Source organism: Elephantulus edwardii, unplaced genomic scaffold (assembly GCF_000299155.1).
Source record: "Elephantulus edwardii isolate Elephantulus edwardi_28Jun2011 unplaced genomic scaffold, EleEdw1.0 scaffold00033, whole genome shotgun sequence".
Lineage (NCBI taxonomy): Eukaryota > Metazoa > Chordata > Mammalia > Macroscelidea > Macroscelididae > Elephantulus > Elephantulus edwardii.
The window spans coordinates 21,810,037-21,834,459 of record NW_006399783.1 but is presented as its reverse complement, the minus strand read 5'-3'; the positions used below and the strand labels follow the sequence as shown (position 1 = coordinate 21,834,459).

General features: G+C 41.1%; 1 protein-coding gene and 1 pseudogene across 1 annotated transcript in view; one reads left to right on the top strand and one right to left on the bottom strand.

Moving 5' to 3' along the window:
- COL23A1 (collagen, type XXIII, alpha 1) overlaps window positions 1–24,423 on the top strand; it is a 522,679-nt gene that overhangs the window by 42,472 nt on the left and 455,784 nt on the right. The window contains exon 2 of the mRNA XM_006884439.1: window positions 4,350–4,416. Within this exon, the coding sequence (XP_006884501.1) occupies window positions 4,350–4,416 (67 nt within the window). The remainder of the gene's footprint in view (window positions 1–4,349; window positions 4,417–24,423) is intronic.
- Window positions 6,991–7,751, bottom strand: LOC102869411 (annotated as a pseudogene).

Sequence of the window (24,423 nt, the reverse complement as noted above, 5' to 3'; positions counted from 1 at the left end):
TCCAGCATCACAGATCAAAGGCATCAATTCTCCTTCTATCATCCCTAGTCATTGTCCAGCTCTCTGATGCTTAGCAAGTAATTGCAAAGACCATGGCCTGTATCAGCTGCACCTTAGTCTCCAGACTGACATCGTTGCTCTTCAGTACTTTGGAGAGGTCTCTGACAGCGGACTTTGCCAATGCAATTTGTCTTTTAATTTCCTGGCTACTGGTACCAAGGGTGTTGATTGTTGAGCCATGCAAACTGAAGCTGTTAACAATCTCAATCTCTTCATCATTTATCATGGTGCTGCCAATCTGCTGAGTGGTAAGAATCTTTGTTTTCTTGATATTGAGCTTCAATCCTTATTGAAGGCTACAGTCGTTGACCTTCTGCAGCAAGTTCGGAAAGGTCTACATCAGGATTTTATTCTCTCTCTATACTTATTCAATCTGTATGTTGAACAAATAATTTGAGAAGCTGGACTCTATGAAGAAGAATGTGGCATCTGAATCAGAGGAAGACTTATCAACAACCTGCATTATGTAGATGACACAACCTTCCTAGCTGAAAATGAGGAGGACTTGAAGCCCTTGTTGTTGATCAAGGACTACAGCCTTGAATATGGACTACATCTCAATGTCAATAAAACAAAATTTCTCACCACTGTACCCACAAACAACACCATGATAGTTGGGGAAAAGATTGAAATTGTCAACAACTTCTGTCACTTGGATTCACAATCAATCACTTGATACCAGCAGTCAGGAGATCGCCGGAGACATATTGCAATGGGAAAGTCTACAGTTAGGCACTTCTGAAAATTACTGAGGAGCAGCAATGTCAGTTTGAGGACTAAGGCGCATCTGATTCAGGCCATGGTCTTTTCAATCACTAGCTATGCATCTGAGAGCTGGAAAATGAATGAGGATGACAGAAAAAGAATTGATACTTTTGAGTTGTCATGATGGAGAAGAGAATTGAATATCCCATGGATTGCAAAAAGAACAAACATGAAGAAAGTACACTGAGAATGCTCTTTGGAGGCAAAGCAGACAAAGCTTTGTCTCTCGTACTTTAGACATGTTATTAGGAGAGGTTATTCCTTGGAGAGGGACATCATGTTTGGAAAGGTAAATGCTCAGCAAAAGAGAGGAAGACCCTCAACCAGATGGATTGATATAGTGACTACTGCAGTGGGCTCAAGTATGTCTGAAATAATGAGGATGGCACAGAATAGGACAGGAAGTTCAGATCTGTCACTGAGAGGGTTTCTAGGAATCATACTCAACTCAGTGGCACCTAAAAAAACAGCAACAATAATTAATGCCTTTGAATTGTGACGTTTGTGAAAATATTGGAGTGCAGCTAGAGTGCAAGTTGGAGGCAAAGGATAGTGAAGCTTTATTTCTCATATTTTGAACATATTTCTAAGAATAATGCTTGCAAAGGTGGAGGGGTAGTGAAAGAGAGGAAGAGCCATGAGATGGCTTGACAAGGTGAGTGTCAAAATAGAGATAAGAAGGATGCCTCAGGATAGGACCAAGCTCAAGTCTGTTGTTGTTAGGGTTACTATGAGTCATACTCCACTCAAAGGCACCTAACAACCAAAAGAGCAAAGCAACCTGTCTTGGACAAAATGCAACCAGAGTGATCCTTAGAAGCAAGGATGGTGAAGCAATTCCTTATATACATCAGGCATAGTCAGGAAGCACTAGTCTCTGGAAGAAGATATGGTTGGAAAAGTAGAAGGTTGTGAAAGAGAGGAAGATCATTAAGTAGATAGATTTGCACAATGACTACAATAGGCTTAGCCATGTGAGATTGTGAGGATACTTCAGGGCAAGACAAGGTTTCCATCTGCTGTTCATGGAGTAGCACAATTACACCTAATAACACATATCTGCATGTTGTTGTTGTTGTTATGTGCTGTCGAGTGGCTTGCGACTCATAGCGACCCTGTGTACAACAGCTCTAAACTCTACTCTATCCTGAGCCAATCGCACTGCCTCTGACACACCCATCCCAATTACCCCAGTCACTGAATCAATCCACCTCATAGAGGGTCTTCCCCTCCTGCGCTGTCCCTTGGCCCTCCCAAGCATGATGTCCCTCTCTAAGGACTGGTCTCTCCGTACAACATGCCCAAAGTATGTTAGACGAAGCCTCAGAATCCTTGCCTCCAAGGAGCAGCCTGGTTTAACCCTCTCCAGGATGAATCTGTTTTCTTGGCAGTCCATGGTACATTCAATACTCTTCTCCAGCACCACAGCTCAAAGACATCAATTCTCCTTCTATCCTCCCTAATTTGCATATTTTGTTAAAAGTTCTTTCAACAGTTTCACTAAGAGAGACTGGGCAAACGATGTTTTCCCCTCCTGTCCTACTAACTAACTTAACACCGTTTTCATTCAGTATCACCTTTCTGCCTGAGTAGCTCAGAGAGTGAGGCTCGAGGATGGTCAGTAGGAGTAGAACTTAAAAAGTGTTTTGTTCTCGGAACCTGCTTCCCTAGGTTTCAAAAAAAAGGGAAAGAAAAAGCCAAAAAAAAAAAAAAGTGTTTTGTCAAAAACCAAAACCTCACAATTATCAAGTCAAGTCTCACCCTACAATGGGTTCAGAGGTTATAAATCTGGGAGGAAACTGTCCCTCTTTCTCCCACCAATTAGCTAGTGGACTTGAACTGCTGACCTTCCGGTTAGTGGTCTGACACATTTCACATTACATCACCAGGCTTCCTTAAGTGCTTTGTAGAGGTGGGGAATTCTGAGGCTAAATTTTGGGCTCCAGACTGCTTCATCTAAATATGAAGCTAGAGCCCTGAAGAGGTTTTGGAAAATGGATGGTTTGAAAACCCCAGGATTGGAAGTTAAGGACTTAAGGTCCCTGAGTCTCAGGTTAGAGTTAGGGAGCAGAAGGAAGACACTCTTTCCATGTCCTCTAAAACAATGTTTTGAAAATAACATTTTTTATATTTGAGCCTGATGTACCTGTGCTGATGGTAGAGTTGCACTGCTCACATGTTGATGGTGTACTTTGCTTTGTTTCCAGAAGTATCTTTTTTTTCCCCCCTTAGAATTAGTCCTTGGTGTAGACTTATCAGAATTTGAATCCTGCTTTGACTTTGGATGATAACCCAATCACTTCATTTTCCTAAATCTAGATTGATTTAGGATTTTAGCATAATTATTTCCTTATGCCAGGTTTGTGTTCTCGTATCTGTTACCAGAGGACAGTCATTTAGGTATCAAGGATGGCTCGGTGGTGGAATCAGGTGGAGGTATACATGCAAACACTGTCACCATCTAATAGCTATGGCTTTCAGCTTTTTTTGTTAATTCTTTTCCTGTAACCCAAGTCTAGCACAAAACTGGGCATGTGTGGAGATTCTAGTTGTCTCAACTTGGTTAGACCAATTTTTCTAGGGCAATTACCTCAGTGGTGAGAAAGAAGGGAAATGCTTTTCTCAGGTGGATTAGGCCTTGCTCTTCTGACAACCGGGGCCCAGCAGTGGCTGCCAGGGGTTGCTGAAGGGAAGCAGTGACACCATGAATCACAAAAGTTACATAAAGGGCCAGTTTCTCTTTGGGCATCACTCAGACTTGATTTGCTCTACTCTGCATTATTCACTCATACTTAATGGTCAAACAGGTGTTTCTTGGTTTGTTAGATGCTCTTTCTGAAAATGTTCTAACAACACAGACATCTGCCTCTTTATTTTCAGATTACTTCCATTTTAATTTTTGTTTCTTCTTTCATTCTAAAATCATCTATAGAACTTAATGAACTTTGAAAACGTATTTGAGAAAACAACACCCCCCACTGCAAATCCTCCAGATAAGTTTCTTTTTTATGAATCTCTATATATTTTTTCTCACTGTTATCCCTCACTACAAAAGGACACCGTGTTTAGTAAAGTGGTGGGTCAATGAAAAGGAGAAAAACCCTCATTAACATGGACTGGCACAATGGTTACAAAAATATTAAGTATATCAAGGATCATACAGGTGGCACAGGATTAGATTATACATAATGTTCTATATATCATCAATTAATTTCTAATATGTTTATATATCATATGTAAATTTTATTTAGGGAGCTTTGGTGGTTTGGTCCGTAAGTAGTTCTGCTGCTAAGTGGTTCCACAGGAGAAAGACAGATGGGCAATCTCCTCTTGTACAGCCTCTGAAAACCTTCTGAAGGGTCAGCTAATGTTATCGTATGCTTTATTGTGTGTTATTTTATATTATTTACTTTATAGCTGTTGTATGTTGCATAATAAGTTATAACCAAAGGTATCACCAACTAACAACAACCATCTCTCTCCTCTCTGAGACTCACCTTCGTTTTCCCTCCTTCCTTATTTAGAAATTAGACGGACTGGCGAAGCTGCGGAAGAGTCGAGAAGCTCCATCGGAGTGCGTCTGCCCCCCAGGTACGTGGAAATGCCGTCCTTAAAGGATCCTGTGTCCCCAGACTGGGCCCTCACTGCTGTGTGCTCGCAATCACTTTTGGCAGTGGAAGCTGTGTTTCAGACAGTTATAGTGATGCATTGTTCAGAGGCCTTTTTCATCTTTGCTGATGGACTTTTGATTTAAACAGACTGATCAGACTTAGCTTGATGAGGACAGTGGTATTTGTATAGGAACTAAAAAACTGTAATTGATGACAATATAGTAAAGTCTTACATTGTAGAAAAGTAACACCATCTTAATGGTGGAGAATTTGAGGTATTAGGCACCATTCGTACTGTATCAACACTGTGCATCTAGTTGTATTCCAGATGTGGGGAGGGTTTATAAACCATCTGGTTAATGTAGTTTTATTTTGCTTTGCTTACATTTCTTTTGGTGGAGGTAGAAGGAGAAGACATAATCTGAATTATTTTAATAATTTTGCTAGTATAGACAAGGATGGCTTGGAATAAAACCTGGATTTGTTCATTGTTAATCCACATGGTCTATGGCTATAATCTAGATTTATATTAAATTGAGTTTTCTGTAGCAGAAAACAGGTCTTGTAGACATCTACATGGGAGCTTCGTACAGACCATGAACGAGAATCTAAATGTCATTTGAGTCCACCCAAGTATTTTCAGGGTTGGAATGATCATCTCAGTGGAAAGTTCTTGTATTTGCCATACCTTCCAACAAGTCAGACAAAGTGACTCTTCTTACTGATTCAGACAACACAGTAGCTGAGTGCTGTGGCTTTTAGTCTCAGTATTATTCTATTTCCTCGTCCACCGGTTTAGAAAACAAGTAGTTTAAGCAAAAACAATCATCTCAAGGCTGGGGGATATGGAAAGTGTGCAAAGGTGGCTTTCATGTGCATCAGGGGAAAAAAAATTCAGTCTCTGAGGGAATTTACCAGCTGAAGCTTTGTGATTAAGGCCTCTTTATTTGAGTCCCTGGCCAGGCCTGTGGCTGACCTCTGAACCTGGAAGTTGCCTGCAGGACACAGATTGTTGTCTGCCTGGGGTTGAAGTGGCCAGTTGTGCTTCAGCTTCCTTTTCCTCTATGTCCTGTCTTCTTTCAAAGAGGGATTGACAAACACATGCAAACAAACTGTAGAGCATCCATTCAAAAGGATACTATTGACCATAAGGCAAAACAAAGTTCTGATGGGGAAGTTCTATGGTGTGCCTGAATCTTGAAAACATCATGCTGAGTGAAATAAACCAGACTCAAAAGGAAAAATATTGTATAATCCCATTTATATGAACTATCTAGGCTAGTTAGCTATACAGAGACTAAACATTACCAGAGGGAGTGTGTTGGAGGGGAATTGGGAACTTATTGCTTAGGGAATCATGGTAGTAAAGGGTGATGGGAAAAATTGGGTGCAAATAATGGGGATGGTGGCACATATGATAAACATAATTATTGTCACTGAATTGAATAAATTAAAAATGTTAAAATAGCAAATGATTTGTTGCATATGTTTTTACAGTATTATAAAAGTAACAATATAAAATACTTAAATGAATTAAAATATATATTTAAATAAAGAAATATAAAATATAATTATTTGCTGTTATAAGGTAATAATAACAAATAAACATATTTGTCACCAAAAGATAGTACAGGGAGGCAGAGCACAGTGGCAGTTTTGCTCTGCAATTTTTTTTATTATTAGTTTCAATGAAAATTTACAGACTTGGATTTCCATTCATTCACTGTTGCACTTTTCTCCCCTCCCAACTCTCCCCCCAGTACACTCTTCTCTTTGAAAAGTAAAAGAAAAATTCTTTCATTGTTTTACAATCCCTCCTCCCAGGTCCACTCCACTATGCAGCCTTTGTTCTGGACTCCTGTCATGACAAAAATACCCAATCACATATCCCTTTTAAACAGTTTTCTCCCTCATCTGTTTCAATGCAGTATACACTATTTTACCGATCTTTCTCAGTCTCCCCACAACCCTGATATCAGTCCTGTTTTACAACAGTGGCACCATGCAGTATTTGTCCTTTTGCGACTGAAATATTTCACTCAACATAATATCCTCCAGGTTCACCCGTTTTGAATAATACTGCATGAGTTCCTTGTTTTTTAATGCAGCATAGTATTCCATTGTGTGAATATACCACAGCTTCTCTATCCATTCGTTTGTTGATGGGCACTTATGTTGTTTCCAACTCCTTGTTATTGTGAACAAAGGTGTGATAAACATGGTGTGCATATATCTGCTTGGGTGGCAGTTATGGTCTCTTTGGGGTATATTTCCAGTAGTGGAATTGCTGGGTCAAATGGTATCTCTATTTGCAACTTTTTGAGAAAGCGCTATACCGCCTTCCACAGTGGTTGCACCATTTTACACTCCCACCAACAGTGAATAAGGATTCCAGTTTCTCCGCAACCTTTCCAGTATTTGTTGCTTTGCTGTTCTGTTAAATTTTGCTATTCTTACTGGAGTAAGAGGATATCTCATAGTTGTTTTTGCAATTTTTAAAAAATTCACATCAAGTTTAGTCATTCATGTTAATGAAAATATCAAAACATTTGAGCTAGTGTATGACTGCAGAAACAATTTTTGTTAGAAATAATACAGTATTTGGTTTTCTGTTCTTAACAAGGTAGGCAGCATGAAGAGCAATTAAATTAGATCTTAATTCATCTGGGTCACATTCCATAAATTTCTTGCAAACTTTTATGCATCCTCCAAGCAAGTCTCATCTTTAGTTTTCCCATGGTTAGTTGGAAATTATCCCCGTCCATCTAGTTCATGGAAATGGCCATCTACATGAACTAATATGACCAAATCAAGATCTATTTTCTCATCTATAGCTTATGCCTCAGTCTGACCTTCACAAACACCGGTTTAGTGAGTAACTCGAGTAGCATCATGGTTCTTCAGGTAGCTGGCTCTTTCTTCAGGCTCATTGACATAAACTCCTTCAGAATTTTTTGTCAAAGTCGATCCAAATCTTCAGATTTCATCTTGTCTTTATTAGCAATAGCATGGGTGAGTCCAATTGATCCACAGGCATTGGTGATTGTTTGCTTCATGAAATATGCTCATAATGTAACATTCTGTCCCTGAGATTTTCTTTTTCTCCTCCTGTTCTGTTCTCAATTCTTCATACTTTTCTGTAATATGGAAGAAAAGGAACACTGCACAGACTGGTCTTGATACCATGCTAAGAAGTTTAGGATTCATTCCATATAAATCCACAAATTGACAGTTAGGCTGTAGACCTAATTGTTTACAAAACTGGTAAGTGACCTCAGGATTGGCCTCCAGCAGCAGCCAGTACTGACCCTCCATGGCTGCTCCGTTCGGTCCCTCTCCAGCTAACGGACACTGCCTCTGTCAGCTGCTCTGCAATTCTCAGCATATACTGTTCTAGGAAAGAAACTTTCCCTACCACGAAAGGGTGTGTTTTGTTGTTTTACAATGCATTGAATCCAACATTTAAAATTAAAATCTTAATAATAGATACATATATAAATAATAATAAATTTCTGCTTTAAATACACAATTCCTGCTCAATAATTATGACTATCTATCCCCAGAATCTCCCACCACCCTAAACAAAAACTCAGCACTCCTCAAGAAAAACTCCCCACCTCCCCACCCACCAGACAACTACCAATAAACTCTCGTCTCTATGCGTTTGTCTACTCTAAATATTTTTCATAACTGGCATTGTACAAGGTTTGTCCTTTTGTGTCTGGTTTATTTCACTCAGCATAATGTTTTCAGGGTTCAGCTATGTTGTAATGTGTATCAGAATGTCATTTCTCTTTTCTGGCTGAATAACGTTCTATTGTATGTATGTCCCACACTTTGTTTATTTGTTACTCTGTTGATGGACATTTAGGCTGTTTCCACCCTTGGACTGTTGTGACTAGTCCTGCAGTGAACCTTCTCTGTCTTTGCTCTCTTTTTGGAACTGACTCCTAGCTGATCCCCCTGTGAGTTTTCAGAGTCTGTAAATTGCACAGAAGGAGATTACTCATCTTTCTCCCAAGGAGCAGCTGGTGGATTGGAACTACCTCCCTTTGGATAGTTCCTCTGCTTTCAGGTATTTTGGGTATATATTTAGGAAGTGAATTTAATCTCATATTTTTAATTATATAGTCTTTCAAACAAATAAGGAGGCGCAGAAAACAACATTACAGACTGATGTGAACTTTCTACCCACCCCATGAATCTCCACATTGCTTCCTCAGAATTACATGTTACAGGTGACTACAGTGTATAATTTTCACATTTCTTTCCTTTTTTTTCTCTTCTTTTAAAAATTCATTTGCATATAATTGCTCACAAGCATCATGTTTTGTACGCGCACTTTGTGCCCCACACAGTCATTCATGTGCATTATATTTTATATAACCACTTCCTATTGCTTTATGCCTATCATCGCCCCATCTTTTCAAGCCTCAGTTGAGCCTTTCCCATTGCTTCACCCCTCTCCAGACACCAAATTCAGTTATCCTGATGATTTCCCCCCATCCTCTTTTTTCTGTGCCCCTCTCTCCTTTCCCTTCTGAGCACCTACACATATCTTTCTGTTCATGTTTGCTGCATACTAGAAGGAGCTTTGCTTTTACTGATCCTCAGGTGTAAATTCATTGTTGTCTAGTTGAGTCAAACCCATAGAGACATACAGATAGAGAGTTTCCAAGCCTGTAAATCTTTATGGAAGCATATTGCCACATCTTGTTCCCTCAGAACGGCTGGTGGATTCAGATTAATGACCTTTCAATGCTTCATTCCTTGAGAGTATAGAAGTGGGCTAATCCTAATCCTTGGTTAATGATACATTCATATTATTGGTCATTTATGTATTTCACTCCACTTTATGTATTTATAATAATATAATTAGCACTCATGGGCTCTTCAACCATAATCAAGGTCAGGAATTTGACAGTAATTTCATCAGCTCCAGGCTTTTCCTGCTCCCATTCCTCATCTCTTCCATTCAAGATTCATCCTACATTAATCATTCCCTTGTTTTCCTTTTCGTATAACATGTCATGTCCCTGCAGTTCTAAAAAGTATGTATTTTTAAATCTCAGTTGCATCTAACTTGATAAAAATGTTATCATGCCTTCCGTTATCGTTATCATCTTTAAGGCTGAGCCTTCCTCCTCACATAGCTAAGGCTCATCTCTGTTACTACCTTTCATTCTAGACTGTTCATTGCAACCACTAGACAACATTCCAACAATCCCTGGTGTGGCCTTACACTAGTTTGGTGGTTTCTTTCCTAGCCACACTCTGGTAGATGAGCAGTTTCTTATTGTGGCAGAGTTTTGCTTTCATAGACAAGTGCAGCTATGAGCAGTCTTGTCTGTGTTTCCTGGAGATCCCACCGCCTGGCACGTTCCTTCTGCCTCACTTATCAGATACAATCTTGATCACTCTCCAGGAAGCCATTATCTGCCCAGAGCTGGTGACTCCCTTTTTCCTGCTTTTGTAGTACTTCAAACACACATCCATCCAGTCCCTGCCCATGTGTCCACTCTGGAAAGAATATATTTCTTTGTGGTAAGGACCAGGCCTTACTCATTTTGGAATCTGGAGCCCGTAGATACTGGGTGCATGTTGGGTCCATCTTCAGGGATTCAGGAAATGCCCAGCACCAGTTTTCTGATGTAATGGTTCCCATAGTTCAGTTTAGAAGATAAAGATGATACAGGAGACAAAGATAGACAGATGATATGCAGACAAACTATTAGCCCCTCCCCTAAAACAAAATCAAACCAGTGTTTTCATGTCACCTCAAACTCATAGTGATCTGATGTGTGTCAGAGTGCAGCTGTGTTCTACAGAATTTTCGGTGTCCATTTAGCAAAGTAGATTATCAGATTTCTCTTCTGAGGCACCTCTGGATGGATTCGTACTTCTGACCCTTTAGTTAGCTGCCAAGCATGTTAAGTACCACCCAGAGACTCCCCTCATTGTGGAGATGGTGAAAAAACTGTGTGATCTATGTAAATTCAGTGGGAGAAGATTTTAGGTTAGAAGTGATGCTTGACCTGGCTTTTAATATAACCACCAGAGGTCTTAATTGTAGGAAGAGGAATTTAATGAATAATGAAGTGGCTAGCACATCAGGAAATCAGAAGCTGCTGTTCCTATGGGAAAAGAGATCAGAACCATGAAAGAATTTTTGGATGATCTGCAAAGTTTGCAAAATGGGAAAAGTTATTTTTCTTTTTTGGAAAGCTACGTGATTCTAAATTCCTGTGCATTTATGGATAGGATAAGTGTTTTCCCATGGGTTTTTACCAAATCCATTCATGGACTATATAATCAGTTTCATGAGCTGCAACAGTATTTTAAAATCTTTAATATGAATAGACTGGAGATAAAGAGAAAGGAGGGAAAGGTTTGTTTTAGCCATTTATGCTGATATGTGTGAACAGGATGGTAATGTAAAATATGTTTCTTGCTGCAAGTTGCTGACAGAGAATTTGAAAATCATGAACAGGGACAATGAATAGGGAGACGGGGTGAGGGACCAACAAGGGATCAAAACTAGGTCCAAACAGTGAATCTGCCACTTACTAACTGAAAATGTCAGTTTTTGTCAACAAATAATAACCATGTTGGAGATCTCTGTGAGCTTTTCTGAGATGTTGGGACAAAGTATATGTTAGAGCTGGGAGTGGTGTTTCCTGGTCATGACCCAGGAGCAGTCCTGCGTCCTGCCCTCCCAAGGGGACTTTGAGTCATCAGAAGGGCTCTAAGGAGGGTCTAAGGGAAGACCACATATCTGGGTTGAACTGTGTCCCTCAGAAATAGATGCTGAAGTCCCAACTCCTGTACCTGTGAATGAGACTATGTTTGGAAATCCTCACTTGACTGCTATCAAGTAAATTTTCATGCATTGTAACCCTTTAGGTTTTCAAGACTGTAAATCTTTAAGGAGAAAGACTGCTTATCTTTCTCCTGCAGAGCAACTGGTGGATTTGAACTGCTGACTGCACAGTTAACAGCCTGACACATCATGTGCTATGCCACCTCCATTGTTTTGAGGCAGGATCTCGGAAAACATTATCAGTCAACATGAAGTCATATCTGAGGAAGGTGGGTCCTGATCTCATCTAAGTGGTGTCTTACAGTCGCCCTAGGAAATGAAGATACGAAGATACAATTATTGGTTGCTATTGAGTCAATTTCCAATGAAGTTAACAGACAGAAGACCTTTCCACTACTCCATCTCATTGATAGTCACCGTTTTGTTTTCACTACTCTCTACTAAATGTGATGTTCTTCTCTAGTAACGGTTTGGTATTTTTTTTTCTGATGATGTGCCCAAATTAAACCAAAATCTCTCCATCCTTGCTTTTATTCTTTTTAAAAATAGTTGCTTGGTTCACAGGCCAATCAGCTTTCTATTCAATAGATCATACACATTTTGTTTTGTGCCTTTGATTGCAATCTCCACTGAGCAGCATCACTCATCCCATCTCCCTTCTGTGTTTCCTGCTTCAGTTCCTCTCTCCCTCCTATTCCTTTCTAGCTTCTGAACTTTGTGTCTGGATAAATGCTGTCCTTTTGATCTCAAGTTGTTGACTGTTCTAAGGAGTACTTATCTCCCTAAATGTTACTCGTTTGTTCTTAAGTGTGGTGGAGATGGCTCTGTGAGTGGATTCTGGCTCAAAGTGATTCTTCATACAACAGAACAAAAATACTGCCCTGTTCTGTACCATCCTCACAATTGCTGCTGTGCCCAAGCCCATTGTCTCAGCCATGTTTGCCTTATAAGCCGGTCTGTATTTTGATTGAAAACTGAGCCACAGACGTTCCTGACTTGAACAGTGGCTGAAGAGTTCACCAGTGTCAATCTGGCTTGTTAGCTAGGACATTCTTATGATTTTGGGGTCTGTTCCACATTTTCCTCTCAGGCTGTCCTGACTGAGAATCCTTTCAGAGCTATCAGCAGTGGTAGCCAGGAACTAGCTAACAACTTTTCTGAGTCCAGGGTCATGGAAGCAATGGTTCATATGGTACATTAGCCCTTTGGCCTAAGTGTTTCCACATATATCTTTTTTTCCCCCTTTCTCTTCTTCTTTTCTTTGAACAAGAAAAGACCAATATTTGCACCTTAGATGATTTCACTGGGATGCAGAACATTTCTTTCGTGGCTTATGTGGTACCCATTGACTGTAATGATCTCCTGAAACTATGGTTCCTGAGCCTTTCCGCACAATTATTTATTTATGACTAAGAAGTTTCCATAATTTTGCCCTAGCAAAAATATGCTCTCCTATATTTAAGGATATGTTTGTAATATGTATTTGAAATGTAAAAATATTCTCTATCAAACCTGTAGCAACAATATTACTTGAGTCAAACACATCTTCATCATCAAAGAAAGATCTTTGCTTTTCTAAACTTTTAAGAGGGCTTTTGCTGAAGGATTGCTCAATGTAATGCTGTTTTACTGCGTGACTATTGCTCCCATAGGCATTGGTTGTGGATCCAAGCAGAATAAAAAGGCTGACAGCTTCATTTTGTTGTTCATCATTTGGGAAGCTAATACATAGTCCACGCCTCCGGCCGTGCTGAGAGGAAGGCGTGAGGACCTCTCTGCTCTCTGCATTAGGCCTTGCCTGCTGTCAGCCTGGTGCTGCTGTGGTGGTCATCCTGGCATCTGTGGTCAGCGGGCCTCCGGGAGAGCAGTGAACAGCTTCTGCTCAGCCCGACCCTCCATACTCCTGGATCCACGCCTGCTCTTTCTCTCCTGTCACCTTGATTCTGACTGCTCACTTAAGCCCTGTGAGCCAGAACCTTTCATTAACACCACACCACTACCTCCTGGGCTGGCACACCCTCTCAATGTCATGAAAAGGACAGAGGCGTTGTTCTCTTGCTCCAAAGCCTTAACTTGCTCTCTGTCTCCCTGGCTCTGATCTGCCCTAAGACTCTTGGAGTCTGGAGATGCCTCTTGGGTCTCATCTGATTTGAAATGTCTGCGTTCACCCCACCCCCAGATCCCTCCCATAGTCTGGGCAGATACTGTAATCTTTTGTCAGTTCCTAGGATGCAGTAGAAAGATAAGTGAGGCCAGAGAAGGGAGCGATTCTTCTGTGTGTGCCTTCAGTTGTTGAAGTGGGCTGAGCGGCAAGGGTAGGCTGGCCCATGAAAGACCATACTCATTTTTTTCTGCCCCAAAAGGGAGGGTCTGGTGAGCTGTCCTCTGCAGTAGGCATGTGACCTTGGGCAAGTGTGGGGCTCTCAACCTTTGCACCTTGCATTTAAAAATGGTGTAGTGGGTTGAGTTATATGCCCTAAAAGATAGGTCAAGTCCTGACCTGACCTCCAGTATTTGGGAATGTGACTTTATTTGGGAAAAGGGTCTTTACAGAACAAGGGAAGCTAAGTTAAAGATGGGATTATGTTGAAATTAGGATTAGCCCTAAACACAATGACTGTTGTTGTTATTGTTGTTAGGTGCTATCAAGTTGAGTGTGACTCCTAGCAACCCTATGAACAAAAGATCTGAGCCCTGTTCTATCCTGCACCATCCTCACTTTCTGACACACAAGAGCCCATTGCAGCAGTCACTGTGTCAATCCACCTGGTTGAGGATCTTCCTCTCCTTTGACGATCCTCCACCCTTCCCAGCATCATGCATGTCCCTCTCCAAGGAACAGCGCCTCCTAAAAATATGACCAAAGTATGTGAGGTGAAGCCTTATCATTCTTGCCTCCAAAGAACACTCTGGCTGCACCTTCTCCAAGATGTGCCTGTTTGTACTCTTGGCCATCTGTGGATATTCAGTGCTCTTCTCCAACACCATGGCTCAAAGGCATCAATTCTTTTTCTCTCATCCTTATTTATTATCCAGTACTAAGATGCACAGCAAGCGATCAGAAAGACACTGGCCTGAATCAAAAGCACCTCAGTCCTCAAAGTGATACCATTACTCCTCAATAATTTCAAGAGGTCCCTAACTGCCGATTTCCCCAGTGCAATGCATCTCCTTATTTCCTGACTGCTGGTACCAAGGGTGTTATCTGTGCATCCAAGTAAGATGAAGCTGTGACTAGTGTCCATATATAACAAAAGAAAAGAGATTTGACAGACAGACAGACAGAGAAGGTAGGCTCGTAAAAATGGAGACAGAGGTTAGTGTGCTGTGTCTGTAAGAGCTCCCTCCCAGAAGGAACTGGCCTAGTGACACCTTGAGTTTGGGATTCTAGTATCTATGAGGCAGCCAATTTCTGCTAGATGCCATCTAATTTATTACGAAGCTCTAAGAGTCTCTGGACAGTACTAATTGTTAATTGCTCAGCAGCTAACTAAAAGGATAAAGATTTGAGTTCACACAGAAACATCTTGACCAAAAGGCCCTGGTGATCTATTTCTGAAAAGACAGCCACTGAAAGCCCTAACTCAGTGCATTCATTGCCTTTGAGTGAAACCAGCAGATTCCCTAATGGATTTCAGAGGCTGGAAATCACATAGGAGAAGATTGGCCACTGGCAGATTCAAATTGGCAGAGAGGCACCACCATTGGGTGAGTAGAGCAATTCCCTACAGACTACGTCACTAGAGCTCCTTTGAATACTCTGCAGAGCACAAGTCTACTCTACCACACAGGAGATCCCCGTGGGTGGAAGCTGATAGCAATTGATTTAAAAGACGTGATGCAAATGGGAATAACAACCTTGAAGGCCTTACATTGTGAACTGGGGCACAGGCTTCTTACACAGGCGTCTTTGCAGTTGCAACTTTTTCTTATTCTCCTTCCACAAAGGAGACTATTGCTTTTTTTCAGGAGTTATGTCCCTCAAGTACACCAGAACCTTCTTTCATCACTTTATCAGTGTTAAGATGTGCTTAAAAAAATTAAAGCTTCCTTTGCAATAGAAAGTAACACAGACTTGGGATTTAAGATATTGGAATACCACATAAGAATATGTGTGATAAGTACCTCTCTCACCCAGCCTCCTCCGCCAGACTCCTGTGTTCTGTTTGCCTTGTTAGAGCAACATAGTTCAATAGAGCTTCCTATGATGATGGGAATATTCTTATACAATGCAGTAGCCATTGCTGGTCTCATGGAAGTGAAATATGGTCCATGTCACCTAAGAAACAGAATTTTTTTTTTTAATGTGTGTACCGTCAAATTGGATCTGACTGGTACAGGAGGTGATTGTTCCTCCTTCTTCAGCAGAGCATCTGGTGGATTTGAACCATGCACCTCTGGGATTGCAGTGCAGTTTCCTACCACTAGGCCACCAGAGCTCGCCCTTAAGAAACAGAATTTTAAATTTTGTTTAATTGTCATTTCTATCATGAACATATAGCAGTCCAGTTCTTGTTGCTAATTGTCACCCAGCCATTCTGACTCATGGAGGACCCATCTACGCAGACCAGGACTTCTTTCTGTAAGGTTTTCAAAGCTGAGGACTTTGGGAAGTGGACCACTAACTAGACTTGTCTTCCAAAGTTCCTCTGGGTGGGTTTAAATTTCCAGCCTTTGTGGCAGTAGTCAGAAACTTAACCATTTGTGTCCTCTGTATGTGTCAGCAAGTATTCTCTACTTCTTTGACACAAATGTGTCTTTTTTTGCTTGATTCTTGTTCTTGAACATAATTTCTCTTTGAGATAGTCTGAACCAGTGTTGTCTTAGTTTCCTAGTGAGCTGTAATATAAATATCACAAGTAGGAACCTTTACAGAAGATAGATAATTTTTTTTCTTCTTCTCACAGTTAAGGGTTCAACATAACTAGATTCAATTGATTAGCTCTGGGGAGAGTTCCTTTGTCTGTTTCAGCATCTCAAAACTCAAACTCACTGCTGTCAAATCAGAATCAACTCATGGCTGACCCTCCAGTGGGTTTTCAGAGGCTGTTAATCACACTAGAGGAAATTGCTCATCTTTTCCCCATGGAGCTGCTGGTGGGCTCGAACCTCCAGAGAGGCACTGCCACCTTTAGGTTAACAGATCAGCTCACTGCGGGCTATGCTCCAGAGCTCAGCTGGGAATGCTAGGAATTCCTGGGCTTGTTGATTCGTCTGTGCCTGCCTCTTCCAGAGAGTGCCTGTCTTGCCCCAGTGCCTGAGAGAACGGCTTTGTTTCTGTATTGCTGTTTAAAATTCAAAGTTATTAGTTTTAGGATCCACCCTACACTGGCATGACCTCAGCTAATTGGTTATATCACATTATATTTCATAATGGAAAGTTATCATAGTACATTAGATTTGATTACATTCACAAGTACTAACTCATTGGGATCGTGACAAAAATTGGTGGCAGAGGTGGGCATAATTCAATCCAGACAAGCGTTTGAGTCACGGAGTAGAGACTGCTTGGATTTGATGACAGAATTGTGTCCTGCTATTGAGATGACCTATGATATGTCTGACTAGTCTCTATTGAGGGACATTTGGGTTATTTCCATTCTGGGTTCTTCCGTTCCTAAAAGGAAGTGTGTTGGGGTTTGGAGAAGCATGCCATCTTCACCATCCATCTCTGAGTTCCTTGTGCTTTCTCAAGGGGCTTCACCATTACTGAAGCCTCCTATAAGCCAATCACTGCAGCACGTCCTGGGGTGGGAGGTGGAAGGGCAGAAGCCACTTGTCTTTTGAGGAACTGACACATAGAGCAGTAGTCATAGAACATTGTAGGAAGGTCCCTGAAACCTGTTTTGTGGAAGATTCTGGACAGGCCTGGTCTCCACAGAGCTCTACAGCTGTGAAAAAGAGTTCCTGAGAGTCGGGTCAAGGTTGGTCCTTGGAGCCTGAGAGGCTGGATTTGAATCTTGTCTCCACCACTTAGACCCATCCTGTGGTCTCATTCTACTTTCTCTAGCGATTTGGGGCACCATGCTATAAAAAGTCCTTGTAATTGTGAGGACTCTTGGTCACATACATGTCCCAGAAACTCATCCCCCACAGGAATAACACATGAAAAAACAAATGTGCCAGCTCACAAGCCTGGAAAGGTCCTGAACATAGAAATTCCATATGGCGCACCTATTCCACAGCTTGGAATATAACTGGAGAAAATGAGAACTGAGGTACAAACAAAGATTTATACACCAATGTTCATAGCAGCGTTATTCGCCATCTCCAAAACATGAAAACAGTTCAAATGTCGAACAACAATCAAATGGATTGAGAAATTATGGTTCATTCACATGATAAAATACTACACAGCATGCAGGAACAACGATTTTGTAAATCACTACCTAACTTGAGAGGGACTGGAGAGCATTATGCTGAGTGAACCAACTCAGCCCCATAAGGACAAATACCATAGAAGACCGTTATTGTAGAATGAGTATGAGGATCCAAGAGGGTGAAGGTGAGAGCAGAGGGGTGAGGATGGGTGGGGGTGTTAATCATAGGGTCACACAATTTGATGTGTGGAGGGGAGGGTGGGTAAAGGAAATGCAAAAGATTGTGTGTGAACAAAAATGTATACAAACTTTGTAAGTAAACCAGTATAAAATAAACATTTTCTTTTTTTAAAAAAAACCCACAAAAACAAGACCTGGAAAGGCCCAATGTAGAGCAGCTTGTGTTTAACTGGGATCGGTAAATCTCTCTCCATCTCTCAGCTCTTCCCTGGGTCATTTTAAGGCCATTTCTTCTGGTGGTGGGACAGTGGCCACCAGTGGCTCCAGGGGTCCCAACTCAACAGCCTCAACAGACAGTGCTCTCTCTTTACTCAGCAATAGCCCCAAAGTCCCAGGATTGGGGCATAAGAATGACTACTGTGGGCATGGCGTTTCCTTTTGGAGAGATGCAAATATCTTTGAGCTAGATGGTGGCATGGTTGTGCAGATTGAATTGTATAATTTCAAATTATTATAGTGATAAATATTATGTCATGCGTATTACAAGATTTAGAGGTTTTAATAATAACAGTATTGACTCTGATTTGCTTGACTTGGGGCAAGTATTAACCTCTGAACTATTTGTTGTAAAGTGGAGCATAGGGCTTATTGACGGGTCAGATCTGGGTTGTGTGACCACTCTTGGACTTAAAGAAGGCCTTTTTGGGGGGGTTGGTTTGGTTTATACTCCCAGAACCATGTGGACTAAGAGTGGGAAAGGGTGATGACCAAGGAAAACAGGGCTCTACTCTCAGAAGTGGAAAATAATGTGACTGGACCAATACAAATACCGAGTGATCATTTCGGTCCTGCTCTGGGCACAGATCTGCCCAGATCGTCCTAGTTGGTGGGGACTCTAAGCAGAGATTCTGGGTTTGGCTAAATGCTAGCCTCCTCTTGAAGCAAACCAGAGGAGCCTCTGTTGAATTTATCCAAAATCTTTCCCACTGTGGCCTAGAACAAGGATGTTAGACCTCCTGGTTCAAGTTCGCAGTCACTGTAACTACATAATCTTGGGTAAGTTACTTCTCCTCTCCAGGCTTCAGGATTTTTTTTATCTGTAAAATGAGATTTTATTAGTTCTTACCTGTCAGGATTGTTGTGAGAATTAAATGAATTATTACATGTAAAGGGTTTACAGGAGGCCTAGCACTGCTCTCTAAAATATGCATGTTAGTTGTGATTACCATCGATATAGATCTGTCGCACCTCGACCAGTCCAAACCTGCTTTGTGCAGCCTGTTACCTTCTTGATTTCCTCCAGCATCAGTCAGGACTGGCTAAGGGGAAGAGAGAGGAATTGCAGAGCTGACAGTTGGCTGGAAATAGGCTGGGAGGAAAGAACAAAGGCTTGGCAGTCGTTACTGGCGTGTTCTTCTGGGACACGGGTGAGAAAATGCTGGCGACAGAGCACAGGAGCTAGAGAACCAGAGAGGAAAAGGAAATGTGTAGCCTGTGAACCCTCGGCAGCCACCAAAGACATGTGAGCAGCGCATACAAAGCCTGATCTCCTGTCCTTTCGTTCAGCTTGTGTCACATAGGGCTCTGCTTACCCTGGACATTTGAGGAACTTTCAGAAAAGTGGTAATTTTTCTCACCTTCTTAATGTACGTTTAGGTATCTTTGCATGGTATTTCAAAGACATTGTTGTGGTTCCCAAGTGGTGTGTGCTGTGTTTGCAGCAAAGGGTAGCTTTTCCAGAAGTTAATAAACAGATGAATCCTAGTTAGAAGTTCAGTGCTCTGTGAGGATGTTTGGATGTTTGAGTTAGAAAGTGAGACTCTACTTAGGAGAGTGTAAAATATAATATGGAAATGGTACAGAATCAGATCTTTTTCACTGCTGCTTTATGGGAAAATGTTACAAAAGAGAGCAGAAGTGGTAATGATTGCCTGTGGTAAGTCAGTTAACCGTGTTTGTTGGCTTTTGGAAGAGTTTATTGAAGGGGAGAGATGCCTTCTTACCATAGTAAGCAAAACATGGTTATGCTTCTGCTCTTTTGAATTACTTCTTCTTGGTAAATTTTTAAAAAAATGTTCACATTAAAAAAAATGTTTGAAACAGATGAGAGAGAGAACTGTTTAAAAGGGATATATGATTTGGTATTATTGTCATGACAGGAGTCCAGAACGAAGGCTGCACAGTGGAGTGGACTTGGGGGCAGGGATTGTATAACAATGGAAAAATTTTTCTTTTACTTTTCAAAGAGAAGAATAAACTGGAGGAGAGGGGTGGGAAGGGAGAAAATTGCAACAATGAATGAATGGAAATCCAAAGTCTCTGTAAATTTTCATTAAAATTAATAATAATAAAAAGGAAAAAATAAATGCTAAATCTTAAGAGATTCATATTTACAAAAAAAATTAAGTGACTATGTACTTCAGGTACAGCCACCACCTGTCTGTCGGAGGAGGCTTGTGCTTTGCTATGACACTGTAAATGTTTCATCTGTGCTTCTAGACTGACTAGAAGGAAAGCCTTGACAATCTACTTCTGAAATCCAGCCAGTGAAGACCCTATACATTATAACAGTCTGATCTACAAATGCTGATGGAGATGAGCGGTGTTTCCTTTCATTGTGCATGAGGTCGCCATGAACTGGGAGCTGACTCCACAGTAGCTAACAACACCAGCATGGTTGTTATGCCACAGTGTCAAGCCAGGCAGAGTTGAAGAAGGCTGTGTTTGATGGGTTTGATTTCTCAGAAGGAGGGGACCAGAACTCTCTGCAAAATTGTCTCAATTTTTTCCCTCTTGACTATTTATAGATATTTTTCATTTGTCTATTCATCTAGAGCTATTCATTTGTCCGTTCGTTCATTCGTTCGTTCATTCATTCATTCATTCATTCATATCTCCCTTGCTTTGTGGGTGTATTGACTTAAGATGCAGACCCAGCTGCTAGGAGATGATATAGATTCAAGAACCACAGCATGTGAGAAAATCAATTCAACTCATTACCTTTGAGTCAAAACCAACTCATAGCTGACCCACCAGTGGGTTTCCAGAGTCTATAAATGGCGCAGGAGACTAATGCCTATCTTTCTTCCCCGGAGCAGCTGGGATTTGGACTGCCAGAGAGGTACCGCCTTTGGGTTAGAAGTGCAACACACTCTGCAGACTATACCTCCAGAAGGCATACATATTACACAAAACCATAATATATGATATTTGAACAATGATTAAGAAAGGCCAAAGAAAAGTCAATGTCTTTGAATTGTGCTATTAGAGATGACTATTAAATATGCCATGGATTGCCAGAAGAACAAACATATTCTAAAGGAAGTGCAACCAAAGTATTTCTTGGAGGCAAAGATGGTGAAACTCTGTCTCACATACTGTGGCATGTTCTTAGGAGGGGCCACTCCTTTTGGGGGGGAACACCCAACAACAAGAACAACAACCCCATGCTGGAAAAAGGAGGGGATCAGAAAAGAGCGGAAGACCCTCAGTGACTGTGACAACGGGCTCGGGTCTATCAGAAATCTTGAGGATGGTGTGAGATCGGATAAAGTTCTGATCAGTTGTCAAAGGGTTCTAGGAGTTGTAGTCAACTCAATGGCACCTAATAGCAACAACAAAAATAAATAAGAAAGGAAATAGTAGGGAAAATAATTATACAGAAGTTAAAAGAAGGGTATGGTCACTGCTCTCTAAATGGATTTGGACTTGTGGAAGAGAGTTAAATCCTGATCCCTGGCCATCAAGAGGGGATAGCCCTTGGAAAAGACATCATACTGGGAAAGGTCGAGGGTCCGTGAAAGAGACAATGACCCTCGATGGGATAGATGGACAGTGGCTGCAACAATGGGCTCAAGCATGGTGGAGGTTGAGAGGATGATGCAGGTTAGGGCTAGGTGCCGCTCTGTTGTTCTGAAGGTCCCTGCGAACCACAGTCAACTGGATGACACAAAACAGTAACAACAACTACCACCCTTGGTACCTGTGAACATGATATGGCATGGAAATAGGGTCTTTGAAGATGTTACCCCTCAATATGAGGTTGCACTGAAGTAGGATGGATCCTAATCCTTCATGAGTGAGTTCCTTTTAAAATAGAAAAGAGAGAGAGATAAACACAGAGGAAAGGTTCTCTGTGAGCATGGAGGGAGATGGATGTATCCACAAGTCAAGACACTCCATGACTTGCCAGTCACCAACAGTAGCTATGTGTGTCACAAAACAGATTCCTCCTCTGAGCACTCAGGAGGAATGAACCCAGCCAACAACCCGATTCCAGACTTCTAGGTGATAGAGTCCATAGTGAATTGTGCTACTAACCCAAAGGCTAAGCACCTGTCATTTGAATCCACCAGTAGGTGCTTGGGAGAAAGACGAGCTGTCTCCTCCTATTGCTTCACCTTGGAAACCCAATGGAGAATCACCATGACTTGAAACTGACTTGACAGTGAGTTTGAGTTTGTAGCCTCCAGAACTTGGAGAGAATAAATGTGTTTTCTTAAAAGCCACGCAATTTGTGCCACTTTGCTAACAGTAGCCTTAGGAAACTAGTACAGTGGGGAGGAAACTAGATGGGCAGGGTTTTAAAGCCTGGGTGGCAGCTTAGCCTGCTGATAGAGAAGAGAACATTCCATGGAGACCTGACATTCTCAGCAGATACAGAAAAGGAAACCCAGGGAGCGGTAAGGAGATCTGTTTGGTTGGAAAAATGTATGTGGAAGGTGTCTGTGGAGGAAGGGTGGATCTTGGCTATGTAGAGATTTGGACTTCATGGCACAAGACACAATTGAGGGTGTTTGAATAGAGTTCAAACTATTTTGAGAAGGTGAATTGGATTACTGACTTGATTCCAGTACAGAGGCCAATTGAAAGAGTGTTCAAGGCAAGGGAGAGTCTGGTTTGTTCCTCTGTGACTCCTGGGGCCAGAACATATCAGGCACATGGAGAGGGGTTGATAAATATTTGCTGAATGACTTGTCTAAAGAAGAAGGCATGAAGCTTGATTGAGGGCTCTGAGAGTTGATAGGAGGGAACAGCTGGGAGAGGCCCGAGGCCATGTGTTGGACAAAGTCACAAACAGGATGGATGGGCATGGGAGGGGACAGAAGTGAGCAAAGCTGCAAGGGTTATGTTGTGAACAGAAACAGGAAATCCCCAAAGAGAGACATTTGGAAAAGAAACTGGTAAACTGTGGTTTTGGACAGTGTCCTTACAGACCAATTTTTAGACAAACTGATGAATATAAGAAAATAATTAGAAGTATTCTCTTAAAACATAATCTACTACTTTAAGTCTATTCATTATAAAAGGTATTATGTCCCAGAAATAAAAAGATCTAGGACATTTTGACTATGAACTGGCCACTCTGAGTTTGAGTTTTCTTTGTGACCACCAGAGGGAGCCCACTATATTCATTACATTCTATATATATATATATAAATCTAATAGAATTTTAAAAGGATAATTAATATAAAAAATCACTAGAAAGCACACAAAAGTTCAAAGTAAGGGCAATAAAACACAAAGTTAATCACCCACTGTGGTATTTTTCTACGATCTTGGGAGATACCTCAGAATTTTCCGTATGGTCCAGAATTAAGCGGTTTGCTGCTGGCTTGGGAAGTTATGATTATGTTAAGGTAAAATAGTCATTAGAAAACACATTCCTAGAACTTAAAGACAATTTAAAACTCCACTCACTCAAAGCTAACATTTACTAGTTTCATCATGGTGGAGAATCAATGTCTGAAGCTGTAGAAAGATAAGACTAGAAATATCTTGGCTCAGTTTAGCCAATTCTGCCCCTGCTGTTGGGTGATAAGTATAGCTTGTCGCTCTGTAAGATGTTATAAACTTTATAAATTGGAATTAACTAAGGTCCTAAAAATCTGGAGATTGCTCATATGGAGAAGTTATCTTTTTGGGAGGTTAAGTTATATGAAGTCATCTGATTTGTCTGACATCACCTCTTTTTATACCAAAGTATTATCTATATGCATTGGAGATTTAAATGTAAAAAGAGCTCATTCAGGTCCTCCTTTCAGGATGATAAGGAAAAAGAGAAACAACGGCTGGCCTACCATGCCCAAAACGGCCTATTAGCTGCACGAACTGCGTCCACTGCATACCCAAAGACAAGGCAATTAAGAAGTTTGTAATTCAAAATATAGTAGAGGCAGCTGCCATCAGGAACATTTTCAAAGCGAGTGTCTTCAACGCATATGTGCTTCTAAAGCTCTATGTGAAACTGCACTATGGTGTGAGTTGAGTCTTTCACAGCAAGGTGGTGAGGAAATGTTCTGTGAAGCGAGAAGGACAGAACGCCTCCAACTAGATTTAGACCTGCAGGTCCTGCCCTGCCACCTCCACCAAAGCCATGGAAGGATTTGTTTCCTTAAAGGCTGAAGGAAAAAAACTTATCTGAAAATAAAATGGAAATTGTACTTTTTTAAAAAATGTAAAAAATGCAGCCCATGCAAGGCTATACAGAAAATACAATCGGTCACTTTAAAAATTGTAAAGACTGAGAAAAACTGGATGAAATATGTTTACGGCATTGAAATCTATGGGAGAGAGAATAGTCTAAAAGTATTATATTTTAGGGCATTATTTTTATCGTAGGAGTATGCAATGAGGGTTGTAGAGTGGATTATATTTGGGGCTAGGG